The sequence below is a fragment of the Gobio gobio genome, assembly GCF_949357685.1.
Source record: "Gobio gobio genome assembly, chromosome: 1".
NCBI lineage: Eukaryota > Metazoa > Chordata > Actinopteri > Cypriniformes > Gobionidae > Gobio > Gobio gobio.
The window spans coordinates 73,177,861-73,197,874 of record NC_137097.1 but is presented as its reverse complement, the minus strand read 5'-3'; the positions used below and the strand labels follow the sequence as shown (position 1 = coordinate 73,197,874).

Here is a 20,014-nt window from a genome sequence, read left to right as displayed (position 1 = left end):
GAGGGTGGAGTTTTTTTTACCTTTATGATCTTGTCTGGTGCTTTTTAACTCTTTGTCTGCCTTATTTAATGCTGGAAGGTGATTTAAAATATGAATGATTATCAGTCATCAGACATCTGATCTTAAAAGACTTCAGTATATGGATACATAAGACATGTTTTTTATAATGATATTTGAAAATCTCTATTTTTGTTCCCAGATAAAGAGCAATCAACCCTTCACCTTGCCAGATGTTTATATAAAGAGCTTCAACCCAAGTTTTGTGCAAAAACACACCTGGAAGACTCTGATGCCATCTGGCAAACGGTGCTATGGTCTGATGAGACCACACTTGACCTTTTTGGACTGAACTCCAAGCGCTACGTTTGGCGAAAAGTAAACCCCACCCAAGACACACCACACCATGTGAAGCATGGTGGCAGCATTATGTTGTGGGGGTGTTTCTCTTCAGCGGGGGGTGGGCGATTGGTCAGGATTGAAGGGGGAATGGATGCGGCCAAGTACATCCAAATTCTTGAGGAAAACCTGCGTCTAAGAAAGTGGAAGATGGGCAGGTCATTCATCTTCCAACACGACAATGATCCTAAACATACCACCAAAAGAACAACGCAATGGCTTAAGATAGGAAGGTGAATGTCCTTGGATGGCTTGATTCTGCAAGGAAGAATGAGCAAATATTCCCCAATCTAGGTGTGCAAATCTATTACAGTCTAGGTTTGTAAAAGGACAGACTTTGATTTAATTGCAAATAGAACTTGAATTGATTTTTATTGAGCAACACAAAAAAATAAATGTTGAATGTAATAAACATATTCCCTGTGACTGCTGTAAAATTATGCTTTCCCCCACCCATTCCAACTTAGTGTAGCGGGTACAGGACCTCTGCATCAGCTAGCAGTTAATTGTTCAGCAACCTGAAGCTGTCTGTAGAATGACAAAAGAAAGACAGACAAAGATGTGCGTGATCAGCTACGGTCTTGCTGTGTTATGGCATGAAACACAGCTGACTTATAGCGACACACCCCAATCACAAAGCGCCATCTAGCGGTCTGGAAGTACCATCAATTCCTTCAATGTATTCACATACAGGGTATATATATTAAATATCTGTGAAGAACCATCAATTGGGGTGTCACACTCTCCCCACCACAGAAGGTGAATCTTTTTTTTATATGTCTCTAGACATCACTTAATAAGTTGGAACCGTAAACGTGATTGGCCTTACTTGGTATGCCTTACTGTTATGGCCTAACCAGGTAGGTGAAGTTGGGTGGTAGCGACTGAGGTGAGTTTACTGTTACTGTGTGTAGTGTAGGCAATGTTTGAAATGTAGGTTGCCCAAGGCATGGGTAAGTCCGTCTTTGAGCAGGTCTTCTTTCCCAGCATGACCTTCTGACTGTTTCTTGTTGTTGTACTTCTACCCCCTCAGTAACCTGTTCCTCATGAAGACTTTTACATTCTGGTTCCATGTCTTGTTCCAGTTCAGGATATTGAACAGGTAAGTATACATCGATCGGCAGGTAAGAATCAGCAGGTACGTACTCTGGTTCTGTTGGCAATTGATCTACCATCTCTTGTGTGCAAGTCACTGGGGAATCAGCTCTCTCTGTACAAGGTCAATTCAATCCTCCTTGATTCAACTCGTTTCTTTCAAGTCTGGAGTATATTGGATTACTGACTCTCCTCCAGTAATAAACTTCATCCTCCTCAGAACTAGTTTATGCTTCTTCTACCGCTTCTCTTTGTGTCATTCTTCTGTTCTTCTGTCCTCTTGTCTCAACACTTTCTTTTCTAGGTGTTTCCTGTCTCTTTGGATCTAAGCTTTCCAGTGTTGGTAAGATGTTTACAAGCAGAAGATGATTTCGATGCAGTGTTCTCATCTTGTTCTCAGGATGCACCTTGTACACAAAGTGATCTCCTACTTTCTCCTTTACAACATAGATGATAGGTTCCCAATACAAACGCAACTTTCCTGGTCCTCCTCTTTGATTAAAATTTCTTACCAGGACGCGATCTCCAGGCTTGAGGATAACACAACTAGCTTTCTGGTCAGAGTATTCTTTGTTTCAAAGACTCATTTGCTTACTGCTTAGTACTGCAATCCTATAAGCTTCAGTCATTCAATCCGCCCAGCGTTCAGCATACCCATGTGGTGTGGTGAATCCATCCTCCGGTACCAATCCAAACAACAAGTCAACGGGAAGTCATGGGTGTCCACCATACATGAGGTAAAACGGTGAGTACCCCGTAGATTCATGTTTCGTACAGTTGTAAGCATGGATTGCTTTCTGCAAATGCTCTTTCCAACTCTGTTTATCTTTATCTGTTAACGTTCGCAACATCTGGAGCACGGTTCTATTCAATCTCTCTACAGGATTACCTTGAGGATGGTATGGCGTAGTACTTGAGTGACCAACTCCAGATAGCTTCTGCAATGTGCGGAAAAAGGAATTCTCAAATTCACGCCTTTGATCGTGATTCAACTTTGCCGGAAACCCAAAGCGAGGTATGAAATCATTGAATATCTTCTCTTCTACAGTCTTCCCAGATTTGTTCCTGGTCGGATACGCTTGAGAAAATCTGGTGAAATGGTCAATCACCATCAAGATATAGTCATACCCTCCACGACTGGTCTCTAGATTCAGATAATCAATACACACTAATTCAAGGGGCGCATTTGACGTGATTCCTCCCATTGGTGCACGCATATGCGTTACTGGTTGTTTCTGTGTTATGCACTGGCGAGTTACATACTCTTCCACACTCCTTTTCATTCCTGGCCAATAGAATCTCTCTCTGGCTAGCTGTAACACCTTCTCTGTTCCAACATGACTCATGTGGTTATGTAGCTGCTGAAGAACCATTTGCTGATACTTTACGGGTAATACCAGTTGACTTTTTTGAGTTGTTCTCCTGTACAAGATGTTATTTTCAAGTACTGACTTGTGCCATTCTCTCAACAACTTCTTTGTATCTCTGGCTGATGTGTATCGAACGTCAGGTGTCACTGTTTTACCGGCTTCCTTCAGTCTCATGACTGGTCCAATCACCGGATCCTCCCGTTGAGCTCTACTCAATTCATCAGGACTGATGGTCAGTGAGGGTTGGTTATGGATCACGTCTGTATCTGGTGCCTTCAAATTCAAAGCTGCGACTCAAGTGTCATCTCCTTGTTTAGACATCATGTTTCCTTCCCAGGTTGCTTGAATAACCTCTTGTGGCAAATTCTCTGTGTACTAATTAATGTACTGGTCCATGTATAAAGGACAACGTGACAACAGGTCTGCGTCATTGTTACAATTGCCAGGACGATATTTAATCTGAAATCTGAAATCTGCAAGTTCTCCTACCAAATGATAACCAGCTGCATTCAACTTCGCAGAACTCATCACTCATAAGTGGGTTATTGTCGATATAAATGGTGAAACTCAGGGCATAATACAGATTGTCACTGAACTTCTCACACACAGCCCACTTCAATGCAAGAGACTCCAGCTTGCCTGAATGAAGTCTGTAGTTCTTTTCAGCAGGTGACAAGGTTCTTGATCTGTATGCGATAACGCTTAACTTTACTTCTTGTCTCTGATACAGTACTGCTCCCAATCCTTGTTCAGACGCATCTGTATGTAGTACAAATGGGGCATCAAAATCAGGATACGCAAGGATAGGTGGATTTGTAAGCATGTCAATTAGCGTGTCTAAGCTTTGCTGGTACTTGTCTTCCCACATTACCGGATGTCGAGATGGTAACTGTGGACCTCTCTTCCTTTCCTTTTTCCGACCCACTTGTGATGGACTTTCTGATGCACTACCCTGAAGCAACTCATACATTGGTTTTGCCAACCTAGCAAAATCTTGAATGTAGCTTCGATAGTAGCTCAGGAATCCTACAAGACGGCGAACTTCTCCAACGTTTTGTGGTGTTTTGTCACAAAGTACTCTCACAGCTTCCAGATCTTTTGGATCTACTCTTACTCCATCTTCAGACACAAGACGACCCAGATACCGGACCTGTTGTTTAAGCAACTCACACTTAGCTGGATGCAGCTTTACTCCATGCTGTCGTAGAGTTCGAAACACAACTCGCAATTTCTCTACATGCTCTTCAAAAGATTTGGCAAAACATAGTACATCATCCAGGTAAGGTAGGCAACACTCATCACGGATGGAGTTTAACATCTCTTCCATGCTTCGCCTGGTTGCGGCTGGAGCATTGGACAGTCAAAATGGTAGCCGTACCCATTCAAATAATCCCCAAGGCGTCACGAACGCAGTCAAGTGTCTTGACCCTTCAGCCATGCACCCCTGGTGGTAGGAATTCATGGCAAAGGATAGCGATCAGCCACAGTTTTCTTATTAAGCTGTCGGTAATCGATACACAATCGTAGTGCACCATCCTTTTTTCTGTAAGGCCGCTGAATTCGTTCCAATGAAGGTAACAATCGCGGTTCGAAGGTCACTGCGCGTTCGGTCTTTTCAGCTGGGTAGAAGGGATTTAATTCTACTCTATCTTTTATCTGACTCCATTTATCATAATCCCGAATTTAGGTTAGAATGCCAATTGGTTGTTTGTTCACTTATATTCAATAATTACACATTTAATCATTCTGTTTAACCCTTTGTTGAAATTATATCCGTTCATAATCTACTAGAGATAGTTAATAATTACATAGTAAGTCAGAATAGATAAAAAATTTAAGATTTAATAACAATATCTGGTTATGGTTACGCTTAAAATTGTTTCAAAAATGGATGTGTGAGATAATAAACTTATACCATTAATCATACACATCATGAATAGAATGTTACCTGAGAGAGAGAGAGAGAGAGAGAGAGAGAGAGAGAGAGAGAGACAAAGAGAAGGCCCTAGGCAGAGAAAGCCAGAGAATAGAAGACCAAGAGCAATAGTTACAATGTTCTTATATCCTTTTCCCCGAGCATGTGACCAAACCCAAACGTGAGACATTCAAATTGACCAATCAGACCAAGCTGTAAAGGTGTGATCTCTTTGTCTTTAGGAATTCTAAATGGCCCTTCTGATGAGGAAGATGAGGATTGGGCTTGACAACAGTAAAGCAAATGTCTTTGTTCAATTTAAAATATTTTTGAGTAATTTTCCTCAAGTTTTCCCAGTCTTTCCTTTCTAACACACACTACTGGTGCAGCGTAGGGTGATTTGGATTTCACTATCCAACCCTTAGCCAGCAAATCCTGCACATACTCTTTGACTTCTTTCAAGAGTGGCTTGGGTATCGATGTATAGGCTCCCATTTGTGTTAAGGTTTTACACATCTATTATTTACACATTTACACCCTCTATACACCGGACGTGAGCGCATGTCGCGCTGCATCAGAAACAATTCCTCATCGGTCCACCGATATAGGTTTTTTTTGTGTTTTTTTTACGGCCGATGCCGAGAGCACAGGCCATGTCACACTATTTAACTGAGATCTTAAAAAACACTCGCATAACAAATGTTGCAATTAAATTTAGATTTATTTTACATAATATTCTCTAAATTAGAAATAATTTGAAAATGAATCAATATGAAAAAAAAAACTTGATTTATACTTTAGATAGCAACTTCTTGATTCTGTACTCCTAACACTGATCAGCAAACACTAATCACCATAATGGTGACTTGACGGGGACTCTTTCCTTCAGAGATTCTGCTTGTCATCATCCAGGTGTCTTCACTAATGCTCAATCATCACTTAATCTCTTAATTATCTCATAACTTTAACACTGCTCCAGAGTTACTTTTAATACTCTTGAGTGTGGAGTCAAACTCTGAGGAAAGTTAATTTAACACTGGGGATTTTGCTGCGCAGTGCCTCCATATTCATAGGGTCATTCAGTGCACTTACTATTGAAATAATAAAACACTATTTCTGTAGTTGTTTCCATCCACATATTTGTATGCATATTTTGGGATATTGCATAAAAACACGCTGGATGGGAACTATCTAAAATTCTAATTCTAAACTAAAAAACTAATTCTAAAATTGCACATTGGATGGTCCTTACGGTACGGCAATACAGCACAGGACATGATCAATGTTGAGAGAGTTATTAAAGAGTTATTAAATAAGCTGATTGATTTGATTATGCATGCAGTTTGGTCTGCATTAGAAGTCTGATTGTTTTGGTCTTTTGCAGTTTCTAATTCATAATTACTCATCATACTAAAGCAAAGACGCACCACAGCCTGTATAGAGTTAGACTTCTTTGCAAATGGATCCAGAAGTGAAATACTCAAAGAGTGTATCCTAAGACAGAAGACACCACAGACTTCAACTACACCATCTACCCCAAAGTAAAATCTGACATGGTGTTGAAAAGAAAAATGTAAAAATGTGTAGGTTTTTAAGTTGTATATGAAGGTTCTGGTTGGTTGAGAGCGGAGCGGTTTGGTGTGGACAGATTTTAACAGATCCACATCACTGGAAGTCAAATCTCATCCATCTTTCAGACGTCAGCTGCTCAGACTCTGAATATAAGAACAAAACAAAGAGAGAGACACACAAAACAACAAATGAGTGTGAGCTGAAAGTGTGAGAGGAAACAATGGACCAGCATCTGAAGATGTAACAGTCAGACCTTTGGGTCAAAATGAAATAAAAATATCCTATTTACTGTCTTAATTCATCTTCCTAGTCTGATTGTGATCGATCAGTGACGTTATTCTAAAGAAATTCATAACCTTTCATCAAAATGTAATAACTTGCTCCTTTTTTCTTTGTTTTACTTGGAAATACATCACATTATGGATAAATGGGTTGAGAGCATTGATTAATTTTTACTTATGAGAAAAAGACAGTGATTTAACATCTTTCACAATATGAGCTGAGATTGTGTATTGATTACCTGACAGGAATTGTCACTCGTCTTGTTCAGTGAGGTGTCATGCTTTCATTCTCTAGAGAGAAAAAAAAACAATACGATGGAAAAATTACAACTGAAATAAAACTGAAGAAATGAAAAAGCGTGCGTGTGTGTGACTCAAGTTTAGGGACAAATATGTCCCCAAAAGTGAACTAAAACTGACTAAACCAACATTGACATCCTCAAACAGAAAAATAATTGAAAAATAAAATCTTTCTAATTTCTTTAAGGGATTTGGTCAGTCTGTAGTCATGGTAATTAGCTTTATAAAGATAAAAACAGAATTCTATATGTGCTCATTTACAGTACAGTGATAAAGTAGTGCAGGCCTAAAGAAATAATATTATAAAACGTTAGCGAGCAAAAACTATTTATAACCAGCAGCAACCTTACATTTTGTCAGTGGCTTAAGGTGTTGTCTTAAGACGAAAAAATAAATAAATAAATATCTAGACTAAAAACACATCTCTTTACTATGGTATACACATAAAACACTTTTTCAATTAAATGATTGTTAGGCTGCATTAACTAGGTCAGCCGGAACCGGGAACACTTCCCATAACACCTGATGTACTCGTTACATCATCAGAAGAACGGCATCTACGCTAATGTTAGTCTCTCTGTTTTATCCCGAGGTTTACTGCAGTCAGCCGGATCCGGGCCGTATCCAGATCAGATGGTGGACCTGCGCCCAGACATGACCAAAGCATGACCCTGAAGTGTCTGCAGAGACCGTGTCAATTAGACTCCCCCGGAAATTGCCTCATCGACACGGCATCCTAAATAAACCCGTCTCCGGCGTGATGAGTCCGATATTTCGAATATTCCTATTTAATAATTGTTTAATCGCCACGGCATCCTCAATAAACCCGTCTCCGGCGTGATGACTCAGATAGTTCGAATATTCCTATTTAATAATTGTTTAATCGCCACGTCATCCTCAATAAACCTGTCTCCGGCGTGATGACTCCGATCTTTTGAATATTCCGATCTAATATGACTTCCGACCTGTAAAGTCACCAAAATAATAATAATCATGCGTGGGTTTGTTAATTGGCCAGAGGAGAACTGGCATCCCGACTGAGCCTGGTTTCTCCCAAGGTTTATTTTTCTCCATTAGGTCACCTGATGGGGTTTTGGTTTCCTTGCCACTGTCGCCTTTGGCTTGGCTTGCTCAGTGTGGGACTCAAATGGACCCACTTTATATTAGGTGGCCTAACTACTATGTACTAACATTTTAATTAATCATTTGATACAATGCACTTATTGTGTACATACACGTTTTTACATTGTACTTACATTTTAAAAAATACCTGCATGTAATTACGTCTGTAATTAATTTCTGTAGTTACATTTGTAATTACACAGTTGACACTTCCCTTACACCTAATCCTACCCTTAAACTTACCCACACCACCACACCTGTCCCTAACCCTACCCTTAAACTTACCCATACCACCACACCTGTCCCTAACCCTACCCTTAAACTTACCCATACCACCACACCTGTCCCTAACCCTACCCTTAAACTTACCCATACCACCACACCTGTCCCTAACCCTACCCTTAAACTTACCCATACCACCACACCTGTCCCTAAACCTACCCTTAAACTTACCCACACCACACCTGTCCCTAAACCTACCCTTAAACTTACCCATACCACCACACCTGTCCCTAACCCTACCCTTAAACTTACCCATACCACCACACCTGTCCCTAAACCTACCCTTAAACTTACCCACACCACACCTGTCCCTAAACCTACCCTTAAACTTACCCATACCACCACACCTGTCCCTAAACCTACCTGTATCCCACCTCAATATCAGCAAAGGTGTTTTGCAATACAATTTGAACACAGTAAGTACATTGTACTTATTTTTTATACATAGTACTTAAGGCCACCTAATATAAAGTGGGGCCACTCAAATTTTCAACTAAATATCCAAATGAATCTAATTAGTAAACTAAATTAACTATATAAACTAAACTACTAATCTGCCACATTGCCACTGTATGATAATTGACATGAGCTGATGACATCACATTTTCTCCACAGCGTCTGTATGGACAAATTCTGTTGCATTATTTTCCTGTTTAACACTGTGAAGCTGCTTTGAAACAATCTGCATTGTAAAAAGTGCTATATAAATAAAGTTGACTTGACTTGTCCTGGGAAGCCCCGCCCACATCAAACTCTCACTGGGCCAAAGAAATGCTCCTCATGTATATTTATCCTTAATCATGCATGAGGTGATTTTGAAAGTTTAAAAGGCATATTATATGACAAACAAATTGCTTGTGGCTGAAATTCTGTACCATTACAGGTCAGAGTGTGCTGTAAAAATGTCCACTTGGATATCTCTGAAATCTCTGTCCACTCTGAGCTCTCTGATTGCATCGCTGCGATTCTGTGCGCTGCTGCGGCCCTGCACAATACACAATACAATTGATAGAGTGTCAATACACCACACACACACACACACACACACACACACATACATACACGGGCCACTGTATTTAGAGCAGAGATTATCTGAGTAATGTGCATTATAAATAATTAATATACTGCCTTCATATTATTCTCACACACAGTATGTTCTGTTTGCTTTATTCAACACAGATCTGCTATTCTGCTACTAAAAAGACAAACATGAACCTCACAAAGCAGCCGTCAGACACAAGCACAGAAATCTCTCATGCTGTTTGTGTGCCCATGAGCACAGGACCTAAACCTCAATGATATAATACAGTGAAATCTGCTTCTGTGGCTCGTCTTTAAGGCTTTGGATCAGGCCTGATGCACAAAAACCAAGATCATTTTCAATTGATCCAAAATGATCACCATTAATATGAATAAAAATATGCTAATATAATATCATGTTGCGTTAAGGCAGGGGTCTCCAAACTCGGTCCTGGAGGGCCACTGTCCTGCATAGTTTAGTTCCAGCCCCAAATAAACACACCTGAACCAGCTAATCAGTTTCTTACTAGGCCCAAATGAGACACTGATTAGCTGGTTCAGGTGTTTTAAAAGGGTTGGAGCTAAACTCTGCAGGACAGTGGCCCTCCAGGACCGAGTTTGGAGACCCCTGCGTTAAGGCATAAACTATAATCAAGAACTAACCTTCACTACAACGAGTCATGATTTAAAATGCTAATTAATAAATTATCAAACATGTACAAACATATATGAATTCATATGACATGAGGTTAGTTCCTGATTAGCACATGCCTTAACTTATTAGATCATATACAATAACAATAACTGTTATTGTAAAGAATATTAGATCCTGAAGGATATTACACCTTTATAGTGTAAAGGTGAGCAAAACCAGCTGATCATGTGATGCTTGTATCTGAGAGCTCAATCAATTGAGATTCATTAGATGAGATGAAAAAATTAGATTAGTTGCATTAATTTATTGCAAAAAAACCAAAACCCAACCAAACACACACACACACACACACTCCTCATCCTCACACAGTGAAGCAGGGCTTGTCTCACCTGTATACGAGCTCTAGGGTGTCGATCATGGTGGCCACGTCGGGGTGGTTGTGTCCGGATGTTAGCTCTAGCTCCACCAGGCTGTTGTACCGGCCCTGAGACGTGAAGCTGCTGAAAGTGCTTCTGCTCATCATTCAGAGGGTCAAGGACAGACAGAACTTCTCCAGACTCACTGTTTTGGACGATGTTCTGCATCTTCTTCCAGACTCTGAACGGCAGGTTGGCCAAGTACCGTGGCACATGAATCAAAGCTCCAGAAGCCATCTGTGGATCCGACTGTGAGATCTGGACTCTGGAAGAACATTCAGGAGTCAGAACTGCAGTGGCTTTGGATCAGAACCAGAGAGACCAGAGACACCAGCAGATCACTCACCTTTCCATTGAGACTGGAAACTCCTGCAGAACAAACACACCATTGATCATCAATAACTCAATCAATCAATCAATCAATCTTCTTCTTCTTTTCCTTTCGGCTTTTCCCTTCAGGGGTCGCCACAGCGAATCATCTGCCTCCATCTAGCCCCATACCCTGCATCCTCTTCTCTCAGACTGACTACCTTCATGTCCTCCTTCACTACATCCATAAACCTCCTCTTTGGTCTTCCTCTCGACCTCCTGCCTGGCAGCTCTAACCTCAGCATCCTTTTACCAATATGTTCACTCTCCCTCCTCTGAACATGTCCAAACCATCTCAATCTGGCCTCTCTAATTTTGTCTCCTATACATCTCACATGTGCTGTCCTGATGTACTCATTCCTGATCCTATCCATCCTCGTCACTCCCAAAGAGAACCTCAACATCTTCAGCTCTGCTACCTCTAGCTCTTCCTCATGTCTTTTCCTCAGTGCAACTGTCTCCAAACCATACAACATCGCTGGTCTCACTACTGTCCTGTACACCTTTCCTTTCATTCTTGCTGGTACTCTTTTATCACACAACAGACCTGACACTTTTCTCCACCCATTTCAACCTGCCTGCACACGCTTCTTCACCTCTTTTCCACATTACCCATTGCTCTGGACTGTTGACCCTAAGTACTTAAAATCCTGCACCTTCTTTACCTCTTCTCCCTATAACCTCACTGTTCCACTTGGTTCCCTCTCATTCACACACATGTATTCTGTATTGCTGCGACTAGCCTTCATTCCTCTTCTCTCCAGAGCAAACCTCCACCTCTCTAGACTTTCCTCCACCTGATCCCTGCTCTCACTACAGATCACAATGCCATCCGCAAATATCATAGTCCATGGAGATTCCTGTCTGACCTCATCTGTCAGCCTGTCATTCACCACCGCAAACAAGAAGGGCCTCAGAGCCGATCCTTGATGCAGTCCCACCTTCACCGTGAAGTCCTCTGTCTCGCCTAAGGCACACCTTACCACTGTCCTACTGCTCTCATACATATCCTGCACCACTCTAACATACTTCCCTACCATTCCAGACCTCCTCATACAATACCACAGCTCCTCTCTTGGCACCCTGTCATATGCTTTCTCTAAATCTACAAAGACACAATGCAGCTCTTTCTGACCCTCTCTGTACTTCTCCATAAAAATTCTCAAAGCAAATAATGCATCTGTGGTGCTCTTTCTTGGCATGAAACCATACTGCTGCTCACAAATGTTCACTTCTCCCCTTAGCCTTGCTTCCACCACTCTTTCCCACAACTTCATTGTATGGCTCATCAGCTTAATACCTCTGTAGCTTCCACAACTCTGCACATCTCCCTTGTTCTTAAAAATCGGCACCAAAACACTTCTCCTCCATTCCTCAGGCATCCTCTCACTCTCTAAGACCTCGTTGCACAACCTAGTTAAAAACTCTACTGCCATCTCTCCTAGACACTTCCATACCTCCACTGGTATGTCATCAGGACCAACTGCCTTTCCTCTCTTCATCCTCTTCAAAGCTCTCCTAACTTCACCCTTGCTAATCCTTTCAACCTCCTGCTCAACAATATTTGCCTCTACAACTCTTCTCTCCCTGTCATTTTCCTCATTCATCAGTTCCTCAAAGTACTCCTTCCATCTTTCCCTCACCCTCCAGTCACCTGTCAACACATTTCCATCTCTATCTTTAATCACTCTAACCTGCTGCACATCCTTTCCATCTCTATCCCTCTGCCTCGCAAACCGATTAACATCCCTCTCACATTCCTTACTATCTAACCTTGCATACATGTCCTCATAAGCTTTCTGTTTGGCCTTTGCCACCTCTATCTTAACCTCACGCTGCATCACCCCATATTCCTGTCCACTATCCTCCGTCCTCTCACTGTCCCTCTTCTTCCTAGCTAACCTCTTCCTCTGGATACTCTCCTGGACTTCCTCATTCCACCACCAAGTCTCCTTGTCTTCTTTCCTCCTTCCAGATGACATACCTAGCACCTTCCTATCAGTCTCCCTGATCACTTTGGCTGTAGTAGTCCAGTCATCTGGAAGCACCTCCTGACCACCTAAAGCTTGTCTCAACTCCTCCCTGAAAATCACAGCACTCTTCCTTTTCCAGCTTCCACCACTTTGTCTTCTGCTCTGCCTTTGCTCTTTTCATCTTCCTCACCACCAGAGAGTCATCTTACACACCACCATCCTATGCTGTCTTGCTAAACTCTCACCTACCACTACTTTACAATAATCAAAAAACTCAATCAATGATGTGAAATCAGACCTTCAAAAAGCAGATGTCATTGGCGGTCATCATCTCCTCCATGTCTTTGATAGTGTGTGAAAGAGCTGAGATGTGTCTGTCCATCTCCTCCAGCTTCTCCTTCATCATCTGCTTCTTCTGCTTCTCTTCCTCCCTCAGTGCTGTGATCGTAGCTTCTTCTTCATCTCGGAGAAACTGATGAAGCTTCTCAAACTCTTGTTTAATCTGCCGCTCTGTGTCCTCGGCTTGAGACTGAAATCACATCACATTCACTTCAATCGTCTGAATCTTATTCTGGAGACACAAATATCTAAATCTCTTCAGCCTCTATTTACAAATGAAGCCATTTTTAAATTACTTTCTATAAGATATAATAATCATTTGAAAGCACATGTACTGAACTTTCAAGGAACATCAGTCAAATTAGTATTTTTATGACAAAATTTTAAAGGGTTGGTTGATTATGATTTGACATTTTTTAACTTTAGTTAGTGTGTGATGTCGCTGTTTGAGCATACACAACATCTGCAAAGTTACGACGCTCAAAGTTCAATACAAATATTGAGATATTTTCTTTTACAGAAATCAATTGTTAAGGACTACAACAAAGTGGCTGGTAGGGACTACAACAAGCTTATTCATGGGTTAGTGACATCACTAACCCTGAAATTTACATAAACCCCACCCTTGGGAACACACAACAAATGGGGTGAGGCCATGTTGAGAAGATGACAACATAAGTTACAACCGTAATCAAACTAAACTATACCTGTTCTGTCTTCATGCAGCAGATATTCTCTGGCGCATCTTACAACAATTCCCACATGAGCGATTTATAGATTATCATGACAGAATATGCTAATCAATGACTTGAAGATAGTTAACTCATAAATTCATCAACTAACCCTTCAGAAATGTCCTGTCTCATTCTACATGGTGTCACTTCTTCTTGAGTCTCTCCTTCATTGTCCGACTTCGGTTTGAACATAAAAGGCTGAGCAGTTTCTAATATTTTCAGTGTGTGTCTGCGTGAGGAAATCGGAGCTGCTAACATGAGCTCTTGAAGCTCCGCCCTCTTCTTGAAAGGGGGCGGGAGCAGCACCTAATTTGCATTTAAAGGGACACACAAAAATGGGGCACTTTTGCTAACCCTCAAAAAGTGACAATGTTAACGTGTTATACAAATGATCTGTGGGGTATTTTGAGCTAAGACTTCACATACACACTCTGGAGGCACCAGAGACTTATTTTACATCTTGTAAAAAGGGGCATTATAGGACCCCTTTAAAACATGGCAACCATGAATTAATGAAAGTGAATCTTTATCATACAGTATTAAATACAACTTGGTCATGATGTATTTGGTGGTGATATTTGGTTGAATATTTCTGTGAAGACTAACAATAATGAGGTTTCAGATTAAAAAGTTAAAATTTAAACTAAAATGTAAAATATTTTCATCTGTTTAACAACATAAGCTTATAATAGTCAAAGAAGATTTCTCTTTTTGAAGGTGGACAAGCCATCTGTAAAGGTATGTTAAGAATGGATTGATGGACTTCTCTTTTTGTTCATGTTTTCCCTCAGGTAATATGTTGTCAACAGCTCAGTGTCTGATCGATCTAATGCAAGTTCACCTGGCTGCAGCCTGCAGAACGGGGCGGAGCTCCACCCCATCCCTACTCTGATTGGCTCGATCATCTATCATAGACATACCATGATAGGAAATGTGTTCGTAATCGGTGTAGGACGGTGTATGTCATTCAAATCTATATGAACTAGAAAACCTGAGCAGTTAACAAAGCCTTTATTATAATGCATGGAAAAAAAAAAACATTAGCCATTAATAACTATGAAATGATTGTTTGGCTAAATTAAACTCGTCTTTAGGCTAACGCACGAACAACCCCACAACCGCCGCTTCAATATAATTGTATATATCTTAATTCAATTTATAATCAAAGCCTTAATCAATATGTATCTTTCTATATTATTATAATGATTTTAATGATTCTCTCCAGTTATGATATTTTTTCTGCCTTTATATTTTCTAAAGTTTGTATTTGGTCTGTCCTAGAGATGTGTAATGTTTCGCCAAAACACTTGATTTCAGAACATGTTGTCGTGTGTTTGGATTTTGGAGGGATCACACACCCCTAACCTGATGGGAGTGCAGTAACAGGGATTGCTCATTTAGCCCGGCATCCAGAGATGAAATATGGATTTGCCTTTCATTTCATTTTTATTTTATTTCATTTTAGATTTCCTTTTACTGAAACCCTTAAGAATTGAATGAATATGGCCTGTACTATTGTCTGTACCTCTCACTGAGAGAAAGTACATATTATCTGTATGTTTTGGAAAACTTTCTCTGGTTGGGACCAGATCTCACCAACTCCGACCTTGGAGGCACTGGGTATCTGTGTGTGTGCGCAGCCTTCTGTGTTACAGATCAGTATTGGATGTGGACTACGGGCAACCTAAAAGACGGGTGGACTTGTTGTTCGGGGCAAGATGGCGCCTGCAAGCATCAACAAGTGATATATGGACACGTGAATCTGATTAACTGACAATGTGTGGAAATTTACTGTGACTGTGCATTCTCTCTGAGCCAATCAGAAACATCCACCTGGCAGTAATGACGTTGCTAGACCTTGAAAACTGTATAACTGTTCAGACAATTGTATGTACGATAGGCAGGTAGGCTGTTAGAGGGAGCGCGGCCAACGAACTCTTTGTGAGACTTGAAGCTGGCTTCTGCTGATGAAACTGCAAACTATTCTTTGGTATATTTCTCTTTAATTAATTGCAATCATGACTCTTGATCTTCATTTTTCACTATTGGTCCTGGGTCTTAAAACTGTTACCCCAACAGTTAATTATCCACAGCAGGAGGGTCTTCAGGTAGAGGGATGAATCATGAATTAAGTGATTCATGAAATGTGATTAATTCATAATCACCATAGTGTGAGAAAGGAAATTAAAAAGATATATCAGCCTTTTCGCCTCCACTTCATTTTAGAAAAAGTTGCCGTTCCTCGTTATTTTAAGGGAAAGAAATCGAGATCTTCTCCGAGACCCGATAGTGATGTCCGTTTCGCAAGCAAATCTTTTGAGCTGAATTTTTCAATCAGCTGGTTCACAAATAACATCAAATGGTCCATTTGTCCATTTGACTGATCCAGAATATTAAACTTGGTCTTGTCCTGCTCAAATGAGCCAAGATCCGGGTGTAATATGATATTCTCAGATCAAGTGTGCTCCTAATAATTCAAAATAATGTCAAACTGAGTTCTTACTCACTTTTACTAGAGTAATATTTTATCAGTGTTTCTCTACTTTAACTTCAGTACAGGGTTTGTGTTCACCATCCACCACAAATAAACATTTCATAATTAATTTCTCTTGCCATTGTGGGATGTAGGCTAGTGTTGTATTGTATGTGCATTATAGTGAAGACAACACCGAAACACATTTCCTATCATGTATGCCTATGAAAGACAACAATCAGAGCAAGTATGGGGCTGAGCGACACATGTAGATTTCTCATCTAATGGCTGAAAGACTATTGGAATATTCTATGAATATTAATCAGGTTTCCTGTGGTCACCCATACTAATTTGTTGGCAATCAAAATGTGGAAGCTGATAGGTTAGCAGCTACAGCTTCTGCTTGCTCATCATTTTACACAAGCGACTGTGTGTGAGTGTGTATTCAAATCAATTAACATGCAACTGTCAGAAACACAATTCAGCTGTTCTAATCAAATGTGCAAATATGTCAACAGAATCGATCCTCACCTTGATTTGTTGAACTGTTTTCTCAAACTCTCCTTTAATGTTTTCATTGCGTTTGAGTTTCTCTTGTAAGGACTTTAGTGCTGTTTTGGACTCCTCCTGGAATTTAAGAGTGAATTAAAGAGATTTCTGTCATATTTTCTATGTAATATATGAGTAAAATGGTGCAGAGAAATTTGTATATAGCATATATTAATGATATACAATTATTTTTATTTACTTACCTTATGTGATGAAACCACTTCACCGATGGGTCTGAATTTGTGATTTTCATGTTGTTGTGAATCTCTGCACACTAAACACACCGGCTGTTTGTCCTCCAGACAGAAGAGTTTGAGTTTCTCACTGTGTAAACTGCAGAGCTCCTCAGATCCTGATGAACGGCTCTCATTTCTCTCCTTCAGGAACGACTCGCACAAGTTTTTTAACACAAGATTACACGGAGGTTCATGTCTTGACACTCTCCTGCAGACAGGACACTCCTGAGTTTCCTTGGTCCTCCAGAACTGCTGAAGACACTCTTTACAGAAACTGTGACTACAGGACAGAAGAACAGGATCCTTGAAGATTTCATGACACACAGGACAAGAGAAATCATCGTCAGACAGTGAAGCCATTTTCTCTGTTTGAGGTCCAGCAATCTGAACTCTCTGAATGATGTTACAAAAAGTTATCTGTTCAGAAACAAACTTCTCAAAAAATCCTTCTTGAAAGTGTTTTTTTCATCCTCCACTGATTCTTTAACGATTCTGTCGAGACACTAACCAGTATGACAGAAATGAGAAATAATAAGACAGTCACCTCCTGGTAAGAGGGTGGAGTTTCTGCACCGTTATGATCTTGTCTGGTGTTTTTTAACTCTTTGTCTGCCTTATTTAATGCTGGAAGGTGATTTAAAATATGAATGATTATCAGTCATCAGACATCTGATCTTAAAAGACTTCAGTATATGGATACATATGACATGTTTTTATGATATTGTTCCCAGAATAAAGAGCAATCAACCCTTCCCCTTGCCAGATGTTTCTATAAAGAGCTTCAACCCAAGTGTTGTGCAAAAACACACCTGGAAGACTCTGATGCCATCTGGCAAACGGTGCTATGGTCTGATGAGACCACACTTGACCTTTATGGACTGAACTCCAAGCGCTACGTTTGGCAAAAAGTAAACCCCACCCAAGACACACCACACCATGTGAAGCATGGTGGCAGCATTATGTTGTGGGGGTGTTTCTCTTCAGCGGGGGTGGGCGATTGGTCAGGATTGAAGGAAAAATGGATGCGGCCAAGTACATCCAAATTCTTGAGGAAAACCTGCGTCCAAAAAAGTAGAAGATGGGCAGGTCATTCATCTTCTATTTGATAGTTAAACTTCATTACCATAGATCAAATATATCAAGTAATATCATCAAAACTTACTTGACTGGATGTAGTCCTCGGGATATCAAATGCTTCAATAGTCCTGTGGTAGTCAGAGCCTGGAAAATGGGGGGAATTCTCCCCTTATAGACTTATGGTGGATTTTTATCCCACTTACATGTTTGCTCAGTCAGTGTATTTACAATGTTTTTACAATGGTATAATTTTGTTGCACAATTGCTTACACACAGCACAAGGAAGTTTTAAACATAAATGTATGTAATTTGTTTGAAATTCACTATGTGAATACTCGCCAAGATGGACATTTTGACATTATTTTGCATGCAGGATTCAAGACATGATGTGTGCGTGTGATTGAGGGATGTGCAGGGTAGAAATTCAACTGAAATTGCATTACATCTGGTCGTTTTAACCAAGATTCAACTACATTTAAGTTCCCTGTTTTAGGCTAACCTGCAATTTTCTAGTTTATTCCCATTAATTCCCAAAGCAAAAGGTGGCTCTACAATGTTTTAAAACAGGGGACTGATGAATTTCCAATCCTGGTATACTAGTTTTTAATTTAAAAAATAAATAAAATAAAATTCAGAACAGTAGCCTTTTTTCTTTCATTAGTTTGATGTTGTAAGGCAAAATTTGTAAATAAAGTTGGAAAAAGTTTTTTTATGGGTTTTGATTTTAGGCTGTACAACAAATAAAACGACTATTTCAAAGGTGTGTGATGATTTACTGTAGGCACTGTATATCTACAGTCTTTGGTAATATTGACAGCTAGTGGTTGAACTGGGTACTGCAGTCCAAATTCAAAATATTGGAGAGTTGTCTCTCCTGCCCTCTTCTTTTTAATTTTTCCGCCAGATTGAGGACATGAAGGCGAGGAGTACTAAACTGCAAGTTGATTTATTCTGGTTTTAATATGCCTCTGGCCATTGAGGTTTTAAATGGAGGCTTTTTAGGTTAGGTAGAATCTGCGATATCTGACCCAGTTTGTTTGCAATACACTGTTTTCCACCAACTGGCACAACACTATTGGGTAAACTGACAGTAGGCGGGATCACACACACCAAAACAAAAAGAGACATTCTGACACGGAAAGCACATTTCAAAGTAAAAGAGCTTTGTTTTTCACGGGGAAAAAAAACAAGAACTTAGCATGTTTCTTAAATCTCTGCAAACATATTCTAGTATTTTTATGCTTTAGTACAGTCCAAAACAGTACATACAGCACCTTTAAAATCCACTCTAGAATTAAACAATGAATATATGAACAGCAAACTCTCTCACACATCAGAAGAGCAAAGAAAGAATTCAGTTTCTGAAATACACTCAACATAAAAGGCTTTATCATCAGCTGATCGAGATTGACATTATTACACACACACAGGATGGAAAAAGAGAGAGAGACAGTGTGTGAATACACTTAAGTCTCACATTTGAAGTTAATGATAGAATGAGAATATATAACGTCCACTTGCATCTGAACAAAATAACACAAAAGCAGATTCACATGTTTAAAGCATTTCCTTCAACTGGAAAACAGTGAATGTTTCATTAGTGCTCCATTTGAGACGCCCATGGTAAAGGGATGAGATGAACCCCACCACCACATTTAATTGTTCTCTTGACTATAGGCGTCACTAAATCCCATTTGTGTTTAACTTTTACACATTTATTATTTACACATTTACACCCTCTATACACCGGACGTGAGCGCATGTCGCGCTGCATCACAAACAATTCCTCATCGGTCAACCGATATTGTTTTTTTGATGGCCGATGCCGAGAGCACAGGTC

General features: G+C 40.2%; 3 protein-coding genes across 5 annotated transcripts in view; 1 reads left to right on the top strand and 2 right to left on the bottom strand.

Annotated features, from left to right (window-relative positions):
* The window catches only part of LOC307122960 (uncharacterized protein), a gene marked incomplete at both ends in the record, with an annotated part of 765,959 nt that extends 761,771 nt beyond the window's left edge, over nucleotides 1–4,188 (bottom strand). Inside the window, 2 exons of the mRNA XM_079811308.1 lie at nucleotides 2,381–2,635; nucleotides 3,351–4,188. Of these exons, the coding sequence (XP_079667434.1) occupies nucleotides 2,381–2,635; nucleotides 3,351–4,188 (1,093 nt within the window). The remainder of the gene's footprint in view (nucleotides 1–2,380; nucleotides 2,636–3,350) is intronic.
* Nucleotides 1–16,974, top strand: part of LOC307125338 (uncharacterized protein) — a 500,360-nt gene extending 483,386 nt beyond the window's left edge. Inside the window, exon 6 of the mRNA XM_079815154.1 lies at nucleotides 14,631–16,974. The gene's annotated coding sequence lies outside the window, so the exon portion shown is untranslated. The remainder of the gene's footprint in view (nucleotides 1–14,630) is intronic.
* LOC307125104 (E3 ubiquitin-protein ligase TRIM35-like) lies at nucleotides 4,686–18,314 on the bottom strand. 3 transcript variants are annotated; one of them, XM_079814730.1, is made up of 9 exons: nucleotides 17,907–18,314; nucleotides 17,065–17,377; nucleotides 16,844–16,939; nucleotides 13,065–13,295; nucleotides 10,771–10,793; nucleotides 10,398–10,689; nucleotides 9,209–9,318; nucleotides 6,869–6,920; nucleotides 4,686–6,491 (listed from the first exon to the last, which is right to left on the bottom strand). In XM_079814730.1, the coding sequence occupies exons 1-7, from the start codon at nucleotides 17,924–17,926 to the stop codon at nucleotides 9,211–9,213; spliced, it is 1,083 nt and encodes a 360-aa protein (XP_079670856.1). In that variant the 5' UTR covers nucleotides 17,927–18,314; the 3' UTR covers nucleotides 4,686–6,491; nucleotides 6,869–6,920; nucleotides 9,209–9,210. The 3 variants fall into 3 exon arrangements, with proteins under 3 accessions (XP_079670856.1, XP_079670854.1, XP_079670855.1); XM_079814728.1 differs by lacking the exon at nucleotides 17,907–18,314 and having other exon boundaries at nucleotides 17,065–17,843; XM_079814729.1 differs by lacking the exons at nucleotides 4,686–6,491; nucleotides 6,869–6,920; nucleotides 17,907–18,314 and having other exon boundaries at nucleotides 9,097–9,318; nucleotides 17,065–17,843.
* Between the last annotated feature and the right edge of the window lie 1,700 nt (nucleotides 18,315–20,014).